At 35.4% G+C, this 19060-nt stretch overlaps 2 protein-coding genes across 3 annotated transcripts; both read left to right on the top strand.

Moving 5' to 3' along the window:
* Nucleotides 1-275: 275 nt before the first annotated feature.
* Nucleotides 276-6657, top strand: ctdsp2 (CTD (carboxy-terminal domain, RNA polymerase II, polypeptide A) small phosphatase 2). The gene is made up of 7 exons (XM_087781975.1): nucleotides 276-891; nucleotides 2263-2426; nucleotides 3147-3242; nucleotides 4023-4079; nucleotides 4648-4740; nucleotides 4894-5079; nucleotides 5158-6657. Exons 1-7 carry the CDS (start codon nucleotides 831-833, stop codon nucleotides 5281-5283), a joined length of 783 nt encoding a protein of 260 aa, XP_087638101.1. The 5' UTR covers nucleotides 276-830; the 3' UTR covers nucleotides 5284-6657.
* Nucleotides 6658-7695: 1038 nt separating this feature from the next.
* Nucleotides 7696-13863, top strand: tmbim6 (transmembrane BAX inhibitor motif containing 6). 2 transcript variants are annotated; one of them, XM_087781973.1, is made up of 10 exons: nucleotides 7696-7784; nucleotides 8985-9062; nucleotides 9134-9242; nucleotides 11891-12011; nucleotides 12083-12131; nucleotides 12209-12306; nucleotides 12387-12466; nucleotides 12535-12635; nucleotides 13013-13088; nucleotides 13371-13863. In XM_087781973.1, the coding sequence occupies exons 2-10, from the start codon at nucleotides 9007-9009 to the stop codon at nucleotides 13392-13394; spliced, it is 714 nt and encodes a 237-aa protein (XP_087638099.1). In that variant the 5' UTR covers nucleotides 7696-7784; nucleotides 8985-9006; the 3' UTR covers nucleotides 13395-13863. The 2 variants fall into 2 exon arrangements, with proteins under 2 accessions (XP_087638099.1, XP_087638100.1); XM_087781974.1 differs by lacking the exon at nucleotides 7696-7784 and adding an exon at nucleotides 8397-8468.
* Nucleotides 13864-19060: the final 5197 nt, after the last annotated feature.

Below are 19060 nucleotides of genomic sequence, written 5' to 3'. Positions count from 1 at the left end.
GGGCTCGCGATTTAAAAAAAAAAAAAGAAGTGAAGAATCGGATTATTTAACGACATTTATTCGCGGTTATAAATGCACGCCCGGCGCTCGCACCGACCAGGGGTTTGTTTATTTGCTTTTAAACGGTGGATAAACAAACAAAGTGAGCTCATTTGTGGGAGCAGCGCCGGAATGTGGAGCGTGCAGGACTGGGGAGGAATGCTGTGGCCACGCCCCTTCCAATATACCGCCCAATCAGCGGCGGCGCTCGGTTTCAAGGTGCCCATCGGGTCTGTAGCATAGAACAACAAAGCGTCGGATAACGACTATAATCGCGTTTTATTTTTTAATTCGCGTCGCCGTCGCCGTTTTAGTCGAAATGAAAAGCGCGACCGGGAGATTCGCGTAGTTTCCGTCGCGCTTTCCGCGCCTCCGGACGGTGTTGTTTATCTGTAGTAAAGGGGGGGCTTGAAACCGACCTCCCTTGCCCCATTTCCTCGGTTGTTTTCCTTCTCTCGCCTGGATTCTCCATGTTGTTGGAGCTAAAGTGAGGACTTGATAGTGACGGGAGAGAAGGGGGGCCGATCCGTACCGCCAACGACAGAAAAAAAAGCGATAATAATTCCTTAAAAAAACTCGTCACTCGGAGAAGCATTTTTTTTTCCAAAGTGCCTTCTTGTCCCTTTCGTCCGGTCGGCCCTGGAGAAGACGAGGACCTAAAAGAAGAAGAAGAAGAAGGATTGAGGCGGATGACAAGTTGACCCCGACTTGTGAATAAACCCCAAGAAGTGGGATGCCCACCAGTGCTTGGGGACAGGATTTGAGGATTTTGAGGGCTCCGTGATTGTCAGATGGAAAGTTCTGTTATCACCCAAGTGCAAAAAGAAGACGTTCAAGTGTCGCCAAAAACAGGTACGAATTTATTTTTTTATTTATTCCTTTAATTTAAAAATCGATGCTGAGTATCTTCTAATAACAAGAGGAAAACATCAAAAAACATTATTGTTTTATTCCGTCACAATCGAAAATGTTGAAGTTATTTCCCTCCGGATGGAAGCTCGAGTGGCTCAATTCTAACCTGTAAATACATTGATTTTTTTTTCTCCCCCATACCTGTTTTTTTAATGTTCTTATCAGGTTGTTTGGCCCATAACCTCACTACTAAGAAGGGTGCAGGTTGTCACCACATGCAGGTCAATAAAACATTTGCAAAAAGGGAAATATGTTTTTTTTAATGGTGTGTTTCGAGATGGTACAGGTGGTGTGTTCTGGAGTGTGGAGGTGGAGGAAGCCTATGGCTGCTGCTGAGGGAATATAGAAATACCAGGTGCAGTGGTATTGACAGCGGAATGCACAAACACACCCCTCTGCACACGCCCATTGTAGCAGTGTTTGTTAGATTTTTCTTCTCTGGCTCTACAATCCCCCCTCCATCCACGTCTTGTGTTTGTGATCGGCTTGCAGCGGGAGTTGTGTATTATTATTTTTAATGTTGTGTCACAGATTTAAAAAAACAAAAAAAAAAACGCTCTCTTCCTGTGGGAAATCTGCGGGATTAACAGTTTTGTATGTTGAAGATGGCAGAGCTCTGATGCAAGAGCCGTCAAATAGAAAGAAAATACAATGTCCTTTGTGTGTTTGACATTGTGTAACACTGGTGTGTCTGCAGTGTGTCTTCAGCTCCACCGTGAATACAGTAGATTACAGGAACTGTAACAGTTGCCGGGGACACGTTTGACTCTTCGGTTCCTTTTTTTTTTGTAGGTCCACGACATTAATGGATGTGTTTGCAAGTCCCCACATGAATCCCACTTGAGGGGACTCGCACAGCGTGATGTTTTCACCCTTCTTCTTCTCCCCCCCCCCTCTTAAGTTGTGTGCTCGGAGCCAGGCGATGGTCATGGTGGTCGATCAAAGCCCAGTGCCGATCGCTCAGGGGTGACTCCTTGTCCTGCTCGCTGAGCTCCTGCCAGTTTTTAAAATGGCTGGAATGTTTTCTGTTGAATGTAGTGCTGAAAAAAAAAAGTGTGTCTTTTCCCGCCCTCTGTGATTATATAACATGCACCAGCCATTTCCAGCAGCGGCAGCAGTAGAGGCAGGCGCCTTGAAAACAGATTTCTTGTCTCCCCGAATGCAGATGGATGGAGCCATTGTTAATGTTAAGGCTCATTCCACACAGTTTCCTGAACTAGATTTATGATCATTTCTTGCCGTAAATCTTACGGTTTCACTTGGTTCCGACTATGTAGTCTGACATTCTCATGTCGATTCTGGGTTTGACAGGACAGGTGAGCCGCTCCGTCCTGAAACAACCACGAAGTTGTAACATCTTCAAGGCACTCTTCTGTTGCCTACAAGCTCAAGATGGCCCCAAACCATCTCCGCCACTCCAGCCACCTTCCCAGCAAGCCTTGCTGGAGTCACAGGAAAATGGGGAAGTTGTCAAGGTAACGTAGAACCCAACTGTACCTATAGAAACGTGATGAGTGTTTTTCAAGTTGTAAAGAGCTCCTTCAGCTTCTACACAACTTCAATGTTGCCAGATGATCCCACTCTCTGCAGAGAAGAGCGAAAGAGAAACTATCAATATCAACCTTTTTTTTTTGGCTCCACAAACCGGTTTAATGTAGTCATTGTTTTCACTAGTCCTTCAAGGTGTGTCAGATAAATACTGCAAAAATAAAATAACACGGCTGGCTTGTTAAGTGGATTAAAACACCACATGACATGGACAGAGAAAAAAAAACAGCTCATAGCCCTGTAATAATCAGGAAGTTAAATACTTAATTATATTTATTTAAACTGTAAAACGAGAAGTTGTAACGTTTCCTTTTGAGAGGTAGAAACCTCAAGCAGAACCAGACTCTTCTGCTTTGTTTCTTCAAATTCTTCCCAGATGGTTTGAGGTCATGATATAGACGATTACATGTGTTTAAAAGCTAAGATGGCATTATTTAGTAAGAGTTCCAGTTACAACGTTAGACGTTTTTTAATGGACTCGGGGATCTCAGAAAACATCCACAGATGATATAAACTATATATATGTGTATATGTTTCTAAATGGGGGGCTACCATGTTATTGAGGTGAGGCAGAGACATGAATAGATGGCTTCACATGAATTATTGTAGAAGCTGATGATGGTAAAGGAACCTTTTAATCTGCACAGTTGCCGAGTCTCCTGCCTGAGGTGATTTTACAGGACCAAGGAAAGATCTGTGTGGTGATAGACCTGGACGAGACACTCGTGCACAGCTCTTTCAAGGTAATGCCCCAAATTTCCTTACGCCATATTCAAGCGCCCGGTGTCAAATACTCTGATATATTTTTGTAGATGTTTTTATTGTAGGAACATTAAGATTTTGCTAACATTCTCTCATTTTTGTTCGTATAAACTACATGTTTAATGGTGTTTTTTTATTTTTAACTTCATGAACTGTTAATTCTCCCTTGATTTATCTTAAAAACTGATAAATAAATGAATAGTCCTACATGATATATGTAGCCAAAACCAACATTTGACTCTGAATCTAAGCTTAAATTATATTTGTGATGCGTCAAAATAAAGTGTGGATTTTTAACAGAGACCATTGGAAGGTAAAATGGAAACTACATGTTGGTGATACACGAACAATCAAAGTAATTCTAGTGTAAACAGTGACATATCAAGAGGAGGATTAATCATTGGGATTCTTTCATCATATTTCTTAAAAATAGATAAAACAGAAATGTGGAGTAACGCCTACTATTTTCACTTTTTCACGATGATTCCAAAACATATTTGTATTCGATTAAAGTTAAATTAAAAGGATGTTTTAAATAAATGCTAAGAGGGATTAAACAGTAGCACGTGTCCAACATCTACCGCTTTCTTTTGACGCCATCTAGAATCGGCTTCAAAAGCAGCTGAGAGGAGCATGAATATGTTTGTGTTGCTCTGCTATTAATGGCCGTGACGGACATTCTCCGCGCGTTATGTAATGTGTACATAAACATCCCTGTGCTCATGTGAACAACAACATTCTCCCGCTCTCCTCCCCTCCAGCCCATTAGCAACGCAGACTTCATCGTGCCTGTGGAGATCGAGGGGACCACACACCAGGTACAACTACTGTCAAAGAAGGCCCCGGGTTCCATAATGGTGGCGGTAGAGCTCCCTCTACTGGCCAGTTGGTTGAATAGCCACCGAATGAAGAACTTGTGTTGTGTGTTTGCTGTGTTGTGCATCTGGAAATGTACTTTGAGCGAGAAATATGATCCTGGGGACCCCAAAAAAAAAAAAAAAAAGCCGGATTCCTGTCTGGGCCTCCGCCTGGTTCAAGTAATCCAGGATAGGCTGGTTAACAACGACACGGCCTATTCTTGATTACTTGTTTCAGGAAGTGGCTGCGAGCATCTTGAGAGGATTTGTTCTTCCCTCCAAAAAATACTACTTGAGTGAGTGTATGAAGAATAACATAAATGTGTTGAGAATTAACGTATTTATTACTTTTTTAAATAGTCTTTTTTTTTGCCTGCTTTAAAGCGTCTTGTTTTTTTTATTGTTTTTGTGTTAACAACACTGATTCTAATGCATTTATATATTATTTAATGTTCCTCTGGAGCGAGTGAATCTACCTCTGTATTCAAAGATCAGCGTTGGTTGGTGTTTGAAAGCCGCTTTGTTGCAGGTGTATGTGCTGAAGAGGCCGTACGTGGACGAGTTCCTGCAGAGAATGGGCGAGCTGTTTGAATGTGTGCTGTTTACAGCGAGCCTCGCAAAGGTACGAGCGCCCCGAAAATCACCTCAAATATCTCATGTGATAATGTCTAATTTTTGTTTGTCTTGTGTGGCTAGTTTGAAAGAGTAAACGGTAGTTTTGTGATGACAAAGAGAGTAGTTTTGCACCTCACCCCCTTCCCCCTCTACCCGTCAGTATGCAGACCCGGTGACGGACCTGCTGGATCAGTGTGGCGTGTTCCGGACGCGCTTGTTCCGGGAATCATGTGTTTTCCACCAAGGCTGCTACGTTAAGGACTTGAGCCGATTAGGTCGAGACCTCCACAAAACCCTCATCTTAGATAACTCCCCCGCCTCCTACATCTTTCACCCAAATAATGCTGTGAGTTGTCGCCCCGTCCAGACGCGCCTGTTCTCCCCCGATCGCTCGTCCTCACCTGTGTCTTCCTTCCCCCACAAGGTTCCGGTGGTCTCATGGTTCGACGACGTCGACGACGCCGAGCTTCTCAATCTCTTGCCCGTTTTCGAGGAACTAAGTCAAGCTGACGATGTCTATGCCCGGCTGGACCAGCTCAGAGGACATTAATCACCTTTACTGCTGCTCTCTTCGACCAAAAGTGGCAACGAATATACATTTACTTTTTTTTTTTTTTTTAATAGCTTTTAAACTTTGAGGAAAAAAAAATGTCTGTGGCTCGACTGGAAATCTTCAGAAATTGAGGCCTTTCTTAACTATCTTTTTTAAAAGCACCCTGAAGAAGAACGCAGAGCACAACCTGAGAACTCTGCTCACACATCTCAGAGTTGTCGAGCGGTTCTTTTTGCCAAAGCTTGACCTACGGACATGTTGTTGTTTTTTTTTTAAATATAATTGTGCCTTCTAAGGAACGAGGAAAAAAAAACATCAGCTCTTTTTTTCAAATCTTTTCAGTAGATTTTTATACATGATTAATTTGTTAGGTTTTTAAAAAAAGTAAAATAATATAATCTATTTTTCTAAATGGCCAAGATAGCTTCGACTATGCAACACAGTTCTGCAAAACACACGGACCATACCTCTTATTGCAGTCAATAATTGCATTCAGCAGTGGAAATATGAACCATGATGATTGTGAAAGAGCAGCAAAAACAATGAAAACACTTTTGATAAAAAACTAATTTGAAACATTGTGAAATGTTGTGTATGAACGCAAACACACTGGAATATATTGTCGTGTTGTTTTGTTTATGTGAAAGTGCAGCAAATGATCTTTACAAGATGCTGAACGCAAAAAAAAAAAAAAGGTGTGCCTTTGTAATCCAAATAGATAACGGTGTTCTGCCTGAGAAGAGATTTGTTGGCCTACACACGAGGATGTGTCATGCTGGGCGTGAGAAAAACACTGTCTGGAGCAGGTGTGAAGCCACTCGTGGTACTTGCACTGCAACACTTGAAATTGTCAAATTAACGTTTTTTTTTTAAAAAGTGTCTTTTCTGTATTTATTTGCCAGAAGGTTCTTACTTTATAACGCTCAAATTTAGTACTTGCAACCTGTCCGCCTACTCCGGGACCAGCCTTGTGTTCAAGTGTTGATCTGTGCCTCGAGCTTTTTTTTGCTGTCAAATGTACAACTCAAAACTCCTTCGAATCCACTCTACAATCACGCAATCATTTGTTTTTAAATTTGCTTGTTTGACATTCACGATGGCAGATGTCTGGTTCGGGGACTTGTCTCCTGGATTATTATGTTTTATACCTGATGCAATTATTGGCTGCATGACGACTAGTAAGATGACAATGTACCAGTTGTGATGACCAAAAGTATTTGTTAAGACAGTCACAATTTGTTCAGATGTATTCATTGGAATAATAAAGAAAAAACATTTTGTATACCATATCTGACCAAAGCTCTTAAAACATACAAGGTGCTACCAATTTTTTTAAATTTAGAATAAAAATCTTGGATATATTTTATCATATTTGTGTGTCTGTGTTCCTTTTTCAAGCATGCTTGACTTGACGAGTATTTAAAAATCATTTTTCTGTTCAATATCGTACTATTGTTTACCTGGTTTATCCTATTTATGTGTTTCAATACTTTTACCTTACCATGTACAATATTTATGTGGCCCTTATGAGGTCAGGGTAGAATGTGTATAATTTATTTTTGACAGCTAACTTTATATTGGATTTATTATATATATATATATATATATATATATATATATATATTATTAACTTTAATAGTTTTAGAGTAGAAGTCGTTTTTCTTTGTCCTAGTAAATATTTCTTGCTCCTCAACCGAATTAATTAGTGTAAATATTGATATATTTAGTTTTTTAAATATGTTTTGTATAAGATCATCTTTTAATGAAAGGTTTATTAATATTTATTCAGATGTTTATGTTTTATGTTGAACTTTTTCCTCGTACGTTATTACCGTCACAGTATAAAATGTGGCCCATGAAGTACTACAACTGTAATACTATATAGTTTCTTATAATTTCAGTTTATTAATATAGAGTCAACGAACGAGTGTGTAAACATGGAAATAAATTCATATTATATTGTATTATTATAATTAGAAAACTTAAAATAATACTCGAATAAAATTAGTTATTGACATGTTGTCTTTTGTAATTCAACGAGATCGACGTAACTGTTTTTACCCCGTGTTATTTTAATAAATGTTCAGCGAGTCACATCGACGGTGGACGAGGAACCAAACAAAAGCAACGACTTCGACATCTCAGAGAAAAGCTTCTTTGCTGAAATATCGAGGATCATGGTGATTACGAGTCGGCCATTTTAGGTGACAGGGAGCACGGTTGAAAATGTATTACGCAAAAAAAAAAAGACGCTCGCCTCGTTCAAATGAAGTCGAAAAACGGCATCGACACCTGAGCGCTACTATGACGAAAACATTTGTAATGACCTGATTTCAGTGTTTTGGGTGTTTCGGGGGTTTTTATTTCATTATCATGTCGTCAGCCGGAACTAGATTCAAGATGGGCGTTTCTACGGTGACGTCACATAAGGCCCTTCCCACACGCCACTTTCAGCCTAAAGACGGAAGAGAAGCTGCGAATCCGTTTCGACCAAACAGGTAAGAATGAACGTTAACATTATACAGTCGTTATCTCTTCGTAACGTGCTATACAACGCGTTTATACATGTCGGGATGTTATCTGTTAAACCTTCAACCTGCCGACTTAAGTTAACGCTGCTAACTGTTGTTTAGCATCGTCAGATAGCATAGCTAGCATGTACACAGACGATGCAAATAGCTGCTAAGTGTTTCGCTTCTAGCGAAAAATAACTCTTTTAGTTTCACGTTTAAGTCGTTGGCATCATCCAGTTAATAGTGATGGTTTATTTCTGTGACGTTATTTCGGTCGCGACTGTTATTATTAGTTCCTCTTATCGTGCAACAGTGTGTTTACTGAAACTAGTCCCACGGGATTACGTGTCCAAAACACACACTCGACAGTTTGTGTTTATGGACAGTAGCCACACAACAAGTCCGAGTTTTACCAATAGTTATGGCTGACCGATTTTTTTTGGGCTTTGAAGTTTACCTGAAGTCAATGATCGGCAACAAAGCCAAAGTCCTGGTCTTAGGCAAAAGTCTTAAAGGTCAACACAGAAATGTATAAATGGAGTCACCTGGAGTGAACTGGTCCGATTCCTGCTATAAGATCATTTATACTGTTGCCTCAATTCAAAGAGACTCTTAAAGAGTGATTGATGATGAAGACTGGATGCAGTATTTGAATACGAAGAATTTAAGGTAAGGTTAGGTAGAACTAATAGCCACAGCAAATACAGCAATTTCATAAAAAATAATAATAATAAAAATAAGAATAAAGGGAAAGAACAAGATGATGCAATCTAAGTCTAAAGATACAATAACATAGATCAAAGGATACAAAGACATTATACAATTTATATATATAATATATAAGACAGATAGAACAACATCATGATACTTTTACTCCACTCCTGCCCCCAAACTCAAAATTGTACAATTTAATAGCCCAAGGAATGAATGAATCCTTGAGTCTATTTGTCTTGCATCATGGGAGGAGCATTCTTGCACTCTTTCTGCTTCTCTGCTCACTGATGACAGTGTTCAGGGGATGACTGTCATCATCCATGATGGACAGTTTGTTCAGTGATCTCCTCAATTTCGATGCAAGCTATTCATTGTATTTACATATGATGTTTGTAATGTGAGATAATGCTTCTTAAAATGTCAACTGTATCCTCTTCATGTGGTTCTTAACTTCATTGTTCTATTCACCAGATAACAGGCGCAGGGTTTGACCATGAACGTGTTCGACCGCAACATCAACTTTGACGCCCTCTTCAAATTCTCCCAGATGTACGTCAGCGTTCCGAATAATCTGTAATCTCTCGGTTGCGCAAGTTTTAACACTTCCTGCTTTTATGCAGATCCCATTCAACCCAGCAGCACTTGAAAAATGTCTACTCCAGCTTGGCAATGTGTATGTTTGTGGCCGCCGCCGGGTCCTACGTCCATGTCGTCACACGTCTGTTCGAGGTAACCGTTGGTTTTATATATTGTTTTTCTAGTAAATTACACAATCTAAGTACAACAAAGCAAGAGAATGTAGACTTAAGACATGTTTATTTGTAGTTATAACATAGAAGTGTAAACATGGGATGTATGTGTCATTTGTTAGGTTTACATTTTTTCTAAATAATATTATCTATTTTTTAAATGGCCAAGATGATACTATGCAACACAGTTCCGCAAACATGATTACCGGCCATATAATCGCAATATACTGAAACAATACTATTTGCGATAAGAGGTTTGATATGTTGTAATTTGAGGGATGTTTGCACTGTTCCTTCAATGGTTGTTTACAATGAAACAAAACCATGTTAAAAATATGTTCAACATAATCAGCATGTTTAAAGCATTCACATGTATTGAATAATAATATAAGTTTAACAGTTTCTAAAAAAGTGTCACAATGTGTGCCTGTCAATATGCTGGACAATATTTAAGTTAGTTGTATGACTAGGGGATATAAATGGCTGTAATAAAGTCTATCTAATAATAATAATATCTAATTCCATCTTGCAAAGCTCGAGAAGAATGAAAGTAAAATGACGTCTTAATCCCTATTCACACGGGATATGTATTACCTAAGAACCTCATTGTTTTGTAAACAACCCTCCTCTGTGTTATAAGCGGCTACCGACATTACAACCCAAGGGTGTGTCGTCACATCCACTTCTACCTCAGACAGTAACACACTACTGTATTTAATACGACCACTTGTCAAAATTTCCTCCGCAGCCTCCATTCTTCTATACCAGTAGCATTGAGATACATGTTTAAAAGACACGCGACCACAAACCTAGACATGTGTATTCACACAGGACTAGTATTAAAGTATTAACACTCGACGTCTGTGTTTTCGTAGCGTAATTATTACATTACTTTACATGTTATACTAAATTTATATTTATTTATAAGAAAGTTCGGATATAAGATGGTTTGCACTACAGATTTATCATTTCAAAGTATTGTCTAAAAAGTAATAGAGTTAATGACAAAAAAGTGGTTAATGAGGCCTATTCATTTAAGGTTTGTAACTTTACTGAATGTAAGCACATCTATTAAGAATGTTTATTTATTAGTATTTATGACAAAATACTAAAATGTCAAGTAGCTACTTTTTGTGAACAGTAAAGAAACAATGAATAGTAAAAAATAATTTATCTAACTATTTGCTTGTCTCCGTTAATGCAAAAATAGGTTTTCTGTTACATAAAAGTTAAGTTATTCCGATACACCAACACAAAAGCCAGTTTTTTTGTGGTCTTTAAAATGTGCAACATTTAATGTTTCTTAGTTTTTGCACTATTTTGCATTACAAAACCTTAACTTCCATTTGCTTTATTGAAAAGCTTTGACTTAAAGTAGTGTACAATAGACACTTTATTTTTGTATTTGAGAATATTGTACCTCTCATGTACTACTCATCTTTACTTTGGTTCTTATCTTCTGCAAAATGAATTCTGTTAACATTGCATCATATCTTTGCGTTTGTTCTAACCCATTCATAAACGCTTATTTTATCATTCATACACTTGAACATATATTACGCCATATAATGTTACTTTGAACAGATTCAATTTTTACAGTGATGTGAAATTATGGTCGTACCCCTCAGACCTACAATGAATTGAAAAGTCTATTATAGGCAGCTATTAGTAGCATATAAAAGATACTTTCATTGAGGTGTCACTTCCAGTTAAATGTCCATGATATCCCTGTGATATTGGTGTGATTTCCATAAGGAATTTAACATGTAAATGTAAACATTGTTTTGTTTTTTTATGCTAACAATTAACAATTAAATTTGATTTTTTTTTTTGATATTGATTTATCTCCTTTTATATTGGTGCTTAGTTAGAATCCTGAGATTGGGGTTACAGTGGCACAATACTTTTTTGGTCTTGGTTTTATGACTTCTTCGAGTTAGTTAGGGTTGTCTTACTACCATTTTCATAGTGATACTTTAGATAGAAAAGTATTCAATACTCTATATTATTTTAGATACCACAAGGATAAAAAAAAGACCCCTAAATTTAAAATAATTATTATATTAACAAGAAAATGCAAAAATAATCAGTTAAAATGTGCAACTATTAATAGAACCACATGTAAAATATTTATAATAAAAAAACAGTTTTGCAATAAGTAACTGCAACTATGATAAAAAGTCTCAGGTCTGAGGTATTGCAAAGAAAATAAAATTAACAATTACAGTGAGATGGTATTTATCACTGTTTGAGTTTCAGTTTTTGACAACTCTAGTGCTTATGCAGTGCATGAGGATACAGTGGTATCTTACATTTCGTACCTCTTATGTACTAACCTTACTTCAGTTCTTGCTCATCTTCTTCTGCAAAATTAATTCTGTAAAAAATTGCATCATATCTTTGCGTTTGTTCTTGTGTTTTGATCAAATTGGCTTTGCTAAGGGACTTATTTATTGGTGCGTTGAAAAAATTGAATAAGAAAAATTATCTAAAAATATATTGTGAAACTTCTTGTAAAGTAATTTCATTTTAAACGGCCTCACTAGCACATGTGTGGCTGAAACAGGAAACCTATGAAGGAATGTAATTCATGGATAAAATATGTTGATCCTTCTGTGATTCTTCCAGGGCGGTCTGCTCTCTGCCATGGCCTCTCTGGGGATGATGCTCTGGCTGGCGATGACTCCCCACAACCCTGACACGGAGAAGAAGCGTCTGGCCATTCTGGCCGGGTTCGCCTTCTTCACAGGTGAACTCTGAGCTTCATCATTAACACTGGTTCAAGCTGGTGTTACTCACACTCTGTCCTCTGGTCTTCAGGCGTCGGTCTCGGCCCCACCATGGACTTTGTCATCGCCGTCAACCCCAGGTGTGTGTGACTGTGTGACACTAGTGTCAATCATTGATGAGCGCTTTTGTCACGACTGACGTTTGTCTTTTCTCCAGCATCATCGTGACGGCCTTCCTGGGAACTTCCATGATCTTCATCTGCTTCACTCTGAGCGCCCTCTATGCCAAACGCAGGAGTTACCTGTTCCTGGGAGGTAAAGTGTTTGAAAATGTTGCTGCTCCTCCACGTCCATCATCGTGATGATGATGATGATGATGACCTGCCTCTCCTCAGGCACGCTGATGTCTGGCCTCAGCCTTCTGCTCCTGATGTCTGTGATGAACATGTTCTTCGGCTCAGTCATGCTGTTCAAGGTAGAAGAACGACGACGTCTGCTTCCTTTTAAGAAATGTGAAGCTAATCGCTCTCGAATGTTTCACAGCTGCACTTGTACCTGGGTCTGATCATCATGTGCGGCCTCGTCCTGTTCGACACTCAGCTGATCATCGAGAAATCAGAAAATGGAGACAAAGATTACGTCTGGTAAAGACTCACCCGAATTGTTTTCAGCGTAACGGACGCAAATGCACGTCCATAATAGTGTAGCGACTGGAGCTCAGTTTTCGTTGTTTAATACCAGACTAATGATAAAAGGTTGTACTTGAAAGTATAGTTTAGTATAGACAATTATCTGGGGTTTGATTATTCTTGTCTGATCCGCTCAAAAAACAGCGTCGTAAGAAATGCACATTTTGGGACATTGCAGGGTGTAGTACCTCAAAATTTACGCTAGAGGCAGAGTTGAAGATTATAGACCACCTCGGGGCTGTTTGGCACCGGATACACACATGTGCAGTTTTTTAAAACACACAGGCTTCAAGTGATTTTGCTCGCAACTCAATTTTGAAGTTTCTTCTCAGGCACTGTGTGGATCTGTTCCTGGATTTCATCACCATCTTCAGGAAACTGATGGTCATCCTGGCGATGAACGACAAGGTGACGACACAAATCACATGTTTATAACTCAGAATTGTACAATTGAATAGCCTGAGGATTTTATGTTGTTTGTTTGTAACTTAAATAATGTTATTTTAATAAAAATAAATAGGTTAATTTCCCTCCAATTTTATTTTGATGCTTTTTGGGTTGTTTTTAAATGTGATGTGAAAAGGTATGAAAGTCTTGTTTTTGAATGGAACCGGCCTTAAGCTGATGGAGCCCTGGATAGAAACGTGACTCTGGGAACATCATGATCATGTGACGCGTTCTCTATTTCAGGACAAGAAGAAGAAGGACAAGTAGAGGAATCGGACGCAGCACTTGATCTTTTCCACATTTTCTTAAAGTAACTGGTGAATCTCTGAAGAATCGAATGTAAGTTTGTGTGTTTTGCTCATTAATCACAGACAAGGTGGAGGAATCGATAAAAGTGTGGCAACAGGACTTTCTTACTAAACGAGTAGTTCTTGTAATCACTGTCATTTAGTGCCATAACTTCAAGACGTCGCCCCCGGTTACATCCCTTCATGTCTTGTAATGACTTTATCATTTGTGTGAGCGTCACTTTAGTGCTCGGTGACCCCGATTTGAACTTGGAGGTCATTTCACGCATCGGTTGAATTTTCCAGATTTGCAGTCAGTTTTACAATTGTGATATTCAGACCAAATTCCTCCCAAGACCAGATTTCATGAAGTGATTTAACAAAATGTTCTACTTTTGAAAGTGTAAACATTGTACTGTGAAATTGAAGTAAAAAAAACATTTGCTCAAGTCATGTGTCGGATTCATTTGTTCATTTCAATTCAGTCTTGCATAAATTGAAATTATAACACAAATTTGAGTTCATAACTGAATTCACGAGATCATAACATGAATTCATTACTTTTTTTCCCGAAAACTTTAGAGTACGATAGTAAGTAACCCTAACCCGGACGCTCTCGTCCTCAATTTTCTCTTTAAGCTCAAGCTCATTACACGTCAAGAGATGCGATCTTTAAACCTTCCAGTTCCCGTCCCATCGGCCTCGTGCTTCTGCTACCGCAGGTGAGCACGATTACTCGCATCTGCACCACTCCAGGGCGGATAAACAAGGACGACCAATTGTTCCATTAGACGGAGAGGAAAGTGCAACAGGGATGATCAGGCCTTCAAGAATAGCAGAAATCATTGGACTGACGCGGGAAGCCTCGCCGCAGTCCGTCTGCACCGATCTCTGGTAAACACACAAGCATACACACCTGTCTAGGGATTGTTTCGTGTATTTCAAATGCTCAAAAAGGGTAAGCTAACTTTGGCAAAGTACAGTCCAGGGACTGGACTATAAACAACTTTATTTTGATTTTATATGTTTAAAAAATAAGAATTTTGACAGTAAAATAAAATGTATAACATTTGGGGGGATTCCACAAACACATTTGTTTTCAAGCATCTGGGTCAATGACCCTAAGAAAACACAAGGGTAAAAAAAAATCATTAACAGTTTAATATTAATATTTGTTTAAGGGTTTTAGGTTAAAATAAAATGTTTACCACATTAAATAATATTCGACAAATCAAGTGGAAATGTTTCAATGTTTGTTTTATTTATTTTTATAATGTTATTATTCAACCTGTTAAACTTTGTTTTACTTTAAAACACTAATCTAAAAATATCAGTTTAAAAATATATTAACAGTTTAATACTAATGTTTAAGGGTTTGAATTACAATGTATACAATATGAGATCATATACGACAAAAAAGTCTAAACAGTTATTTGTATAACTGAATTCACGAGAACATGACATGAATTCGTAACTTTTTTTCCCAGAAATTGATTTCGAAATCATTACATGAGATCATAACATGAATTCTTGAGATCATAACATGAATTCATAAAATGAATTTTTTGACATTTTTTCGAAATCATAACATGAAATCATGAGCTCATAACATGAGATCATGAAATCAATATTGTTTTCGAAAAAATGATTTCGAAATGTTATGAATTCATGTTATGATCTCATGATTTCATGTTATGATTTCGAAAATGATATGAATTCATGTTATGATCTCATCAGTTCATGTTATGATCTCAAGAATTCATGTTATGATCTCAAGAATTCATGTTATGTTTTCATGTTATGATCTCATGTTATGATCTCATGATTTCGAAAAATGTTATGGATTCATGTTATGATTTCGAAATGTTATGAATTCATGTTATGATCTCATGATTTCATGTTATGATTTCGAAAATGATATGAATTCATGTTATGATCTCATCAGTTCATGTTATGATCTCAATAATTCATGTTATGATCTCAAGAATTCATGTTATGTTTTCATGTTATGATCTCATGTTATGATCTCATGATTTCGAAAAATGTTATGGATTCATGTTATGATTTCGAAATTGTTATGAATTCATAACATGAATTCATGAGAGCATAACATGAATTCATAACATTTTTCGAAGAAATTATTTCGAAATCATAACATGAATACATGAATTCATAACATTTTTCCGAAAAATTATTTCGAAATCATAACATGAAATCATGAGATCATAACATGAATTCATAACATTTTCCCGAAAAATTATTTCGAAATCATAACATGAAATCATGAGATCATAACATGAATTCATAACATTTTTCCGAAAAATTATTTCGAAATCATAACATGAAATCATGAGATCATAACATGAATTCATGAGATCATAACATGAATTCATAACATGAATTCATAACATTTTTCCGAAAAATTATTTTGAAATCATAACATGAAATCATTAGATCATAACATGAATTCATAACATGAATTCATAACATTTTTCCGAAAAATTATTTCGAAATCATAACATGAAATCATGAGATCATAACATGAATTCATGACATGAATTCATAACATTTTTCCGGAAAAAAATATTTCGAAATCATAACATGAAATCATGAGATCATAACATGAATTCATGAGATCATAACATGAATTCATAACATTTTTTCGAAAAAATTATTTCGAAATCATAACATGAATTCATAACATTTTTTCGAAAAAATTATTTCGAAATCATAACATGAATTCATGAGATCATAACATGAATTCATGAGATCATAACATGAATTCATAACATTTTTTCGAAAAAATTATTTCGAAATCATAACATGAATTCATGAGATCATAACATGAATTCATGAGATCATAACATGAATTCATAACATTTTTTCGAAAAAATTATTTTGAAATCATAACATGAAATCATTAGATCATAACATGAATTCATAACATGAATTCATAACATTTTTCCGAAAAATTATTTCGAAATCATAACATGAAATCATGAGATCATAACATGAATTCATGACATGAATTCATAACATTTTTCCGGAAAAAAATATTTCGAAATCATAACATGAAATCATGAGATCATAACATGAATTCATGAGATCATAACATGAATTCATAACATTTTTTCGAAAAAATTATTTCGAAATCATAACATGAATTCATAACATTTTTTCGAAAAAATTATTTCGAAATCATAACATGAATTCATGAGATCATAACATGAATTCATGAGATCATAACATGAATTCATAACATTTTTTCGAAAAAATTATTTCGAAATCATAACATGAATTCATGAGATCATAACATGAATTCATGAGATCATAACATTTTTCCGAAAAATTATTTCGAAATCATAACATGAAATCATGAGATCATAACATGAATTCATGAGATCATAACATGAATTCATGAGATCATAACATGAATTCATAACATTTTTTCGAAAAAATTATTTCGAAATCATAACATGAATTCATATCATTTTTTCGAAAAAAATATTTCGAAATCATAACATGAATTCATGAGATCATAACATGAATTCATAACATGAATTCATAACATTTTTTCGAAAAATTATTTCGAAATCTTAACATGAAATCATGAGATCATAACATGAATTCATGAGATCATAACATGAATTCATAACATTTTTTCGAAAAAATTATTTCGAAATCATAACATGAATTCATAACATTTTTTCGAAAAAATTATTTCGAAATCATAACATGAATTCATGAGATCATAACATGAATTCATGAGATCATAACATGAATTCATAACATTTTTTCGAAAAAATTATTTCGAAATCATAACATGAATTCATGAGATCATAACATGAATTCATGAGATCATAACATGAATTCATAACATTTTTTCGAAAAAATTATTTTGAAATCATAACATGAAATCATTAGATCATAACATGAATTCATAACATGAATTCATAACATTTTTCCGAAAAATTATTTCGAAATCATAACATGAAATCATGAGATCATAACATGAATTCATGAGATCATAACATGAATTCATGAGATCATAACATGAATTCATAACATTTTTTCGAAAAAATTATTTCGAAATCATAACATGAATTCATATCATTTTTTCGAAAAAAATATTTCGAAATCATAACATGAATTCATGAGATCATAACATGAATTCATAACATGAATTCATAACATTTTTTCGAAAAATTATTTCGAAATCTTAACATGAAATCATGAGATCATAACATGAATTCATGAGATCATAACATGAATTCATAACATTTTTTCGAAAAAATTATTTCGAAATCATAACATGAATTCATAACATTTTTTCGAAAAAATTATTTCGAAATCATAACATGAATTCATGAGATCATAACATGAATTCATGAGATCATAACATGAATTCATAACATTTTTTCGAAAAAATTATTTCGAAATCATAACATGAATTCATGAGATCATAACATGAATTCATGAGATCATAACATTTTTCCAAAAAATTATTTCGAAATCATAACATGAAATCATGAGATCATAACATGAATTCATGAGATCATAACATGAATTCATGAGATCATAACATGAATTCATAACATTTTTTCGAAAAAATTATTTCGAAATCATAACATGAATTCATATCATTTTTTCGAAAAAAATATTTCGAAATCATAACATGAATTCATGAGATCATAACATGAATTCATAACATGAATTCATAACATTTTTTCGAAAAATTATTTCGAAATCATAACATGAATTCATAACATTTTTTCGAAAAAATTATTTCGAAATCATAACATGAATTCATAACATTTTTTCGAAAAAATTATTTCGAAATCATAACATGAATTCATGAGATCATAACATGAATTCATGAGATCATAACATGAATTCATAACATTTTTCCGAAAAATTATTTCGAAATCATAACATGAAATCATGAGATCATAACATGAAATCATGAGATCATAACATGAATTCATAACATTTTTCCGGAAAAATATTTCGCAATCATAACATGAAATCATGAGATCATAACATGAATTCATGAGATCATAACATGAATTCATAACATTTTTTCGAAAAAATTATTTCGAAATCATAACATGAATTCATGAGATCATAACATGAATTCATGAGATCATAACATGAATTCATGAGATCATAACATGAATTCATAACATTTTCTCGAAAAAATTATTTCGAAATCATAACATGAATTCATGAGATCATAACATGAATTCGTGAGATCATAACATTTTTCCGAAAAATTATTTCGAAATCATAACATGAAATCATGAGATCATAACATGAAATCATGAGATCATAACATGAATTCATAACATTTTGTTCGAAAAATTATTTCGAAATCATAACATGAATTCATGAGGTCGTAACATGAAATCATGAGATCATAACATGAATTCATGAGTCATAACATGAAGTCATGAAATCATGAGATCATAACATGAATTCATAACATTTTTCCGAAAAAAATATTTCGAAATCACAACATGAATTCACAAGATCATAACATGATTCATAACAGTTTTTTGCATTTTTTCCCGAATTCATAACTTTTTTTTTAAAGAATATTTAGTTTAGAAAGAATTCACAACATATGTAAATCACAGCATGAATTCA

The sequence above is a fragment of the Callionymus lyra genome, chromosome 19 (assembly GCF_982586985.1).
Source record: "Callionymus lyra chromosome 19, fCalLyr1.hap1.1, whole genome shotgun sequence".
In the NCBI taxonomy this organism is placed as follows: Eukaryota; Metazoa; Chordata; class Actinopteri; order Syngnathiformes; family Callionymidae; genus Callionymus; species Callionymus lyra.
This window is presented reverse-complemented; position numbering and strand designations above follow the sequence as displayed.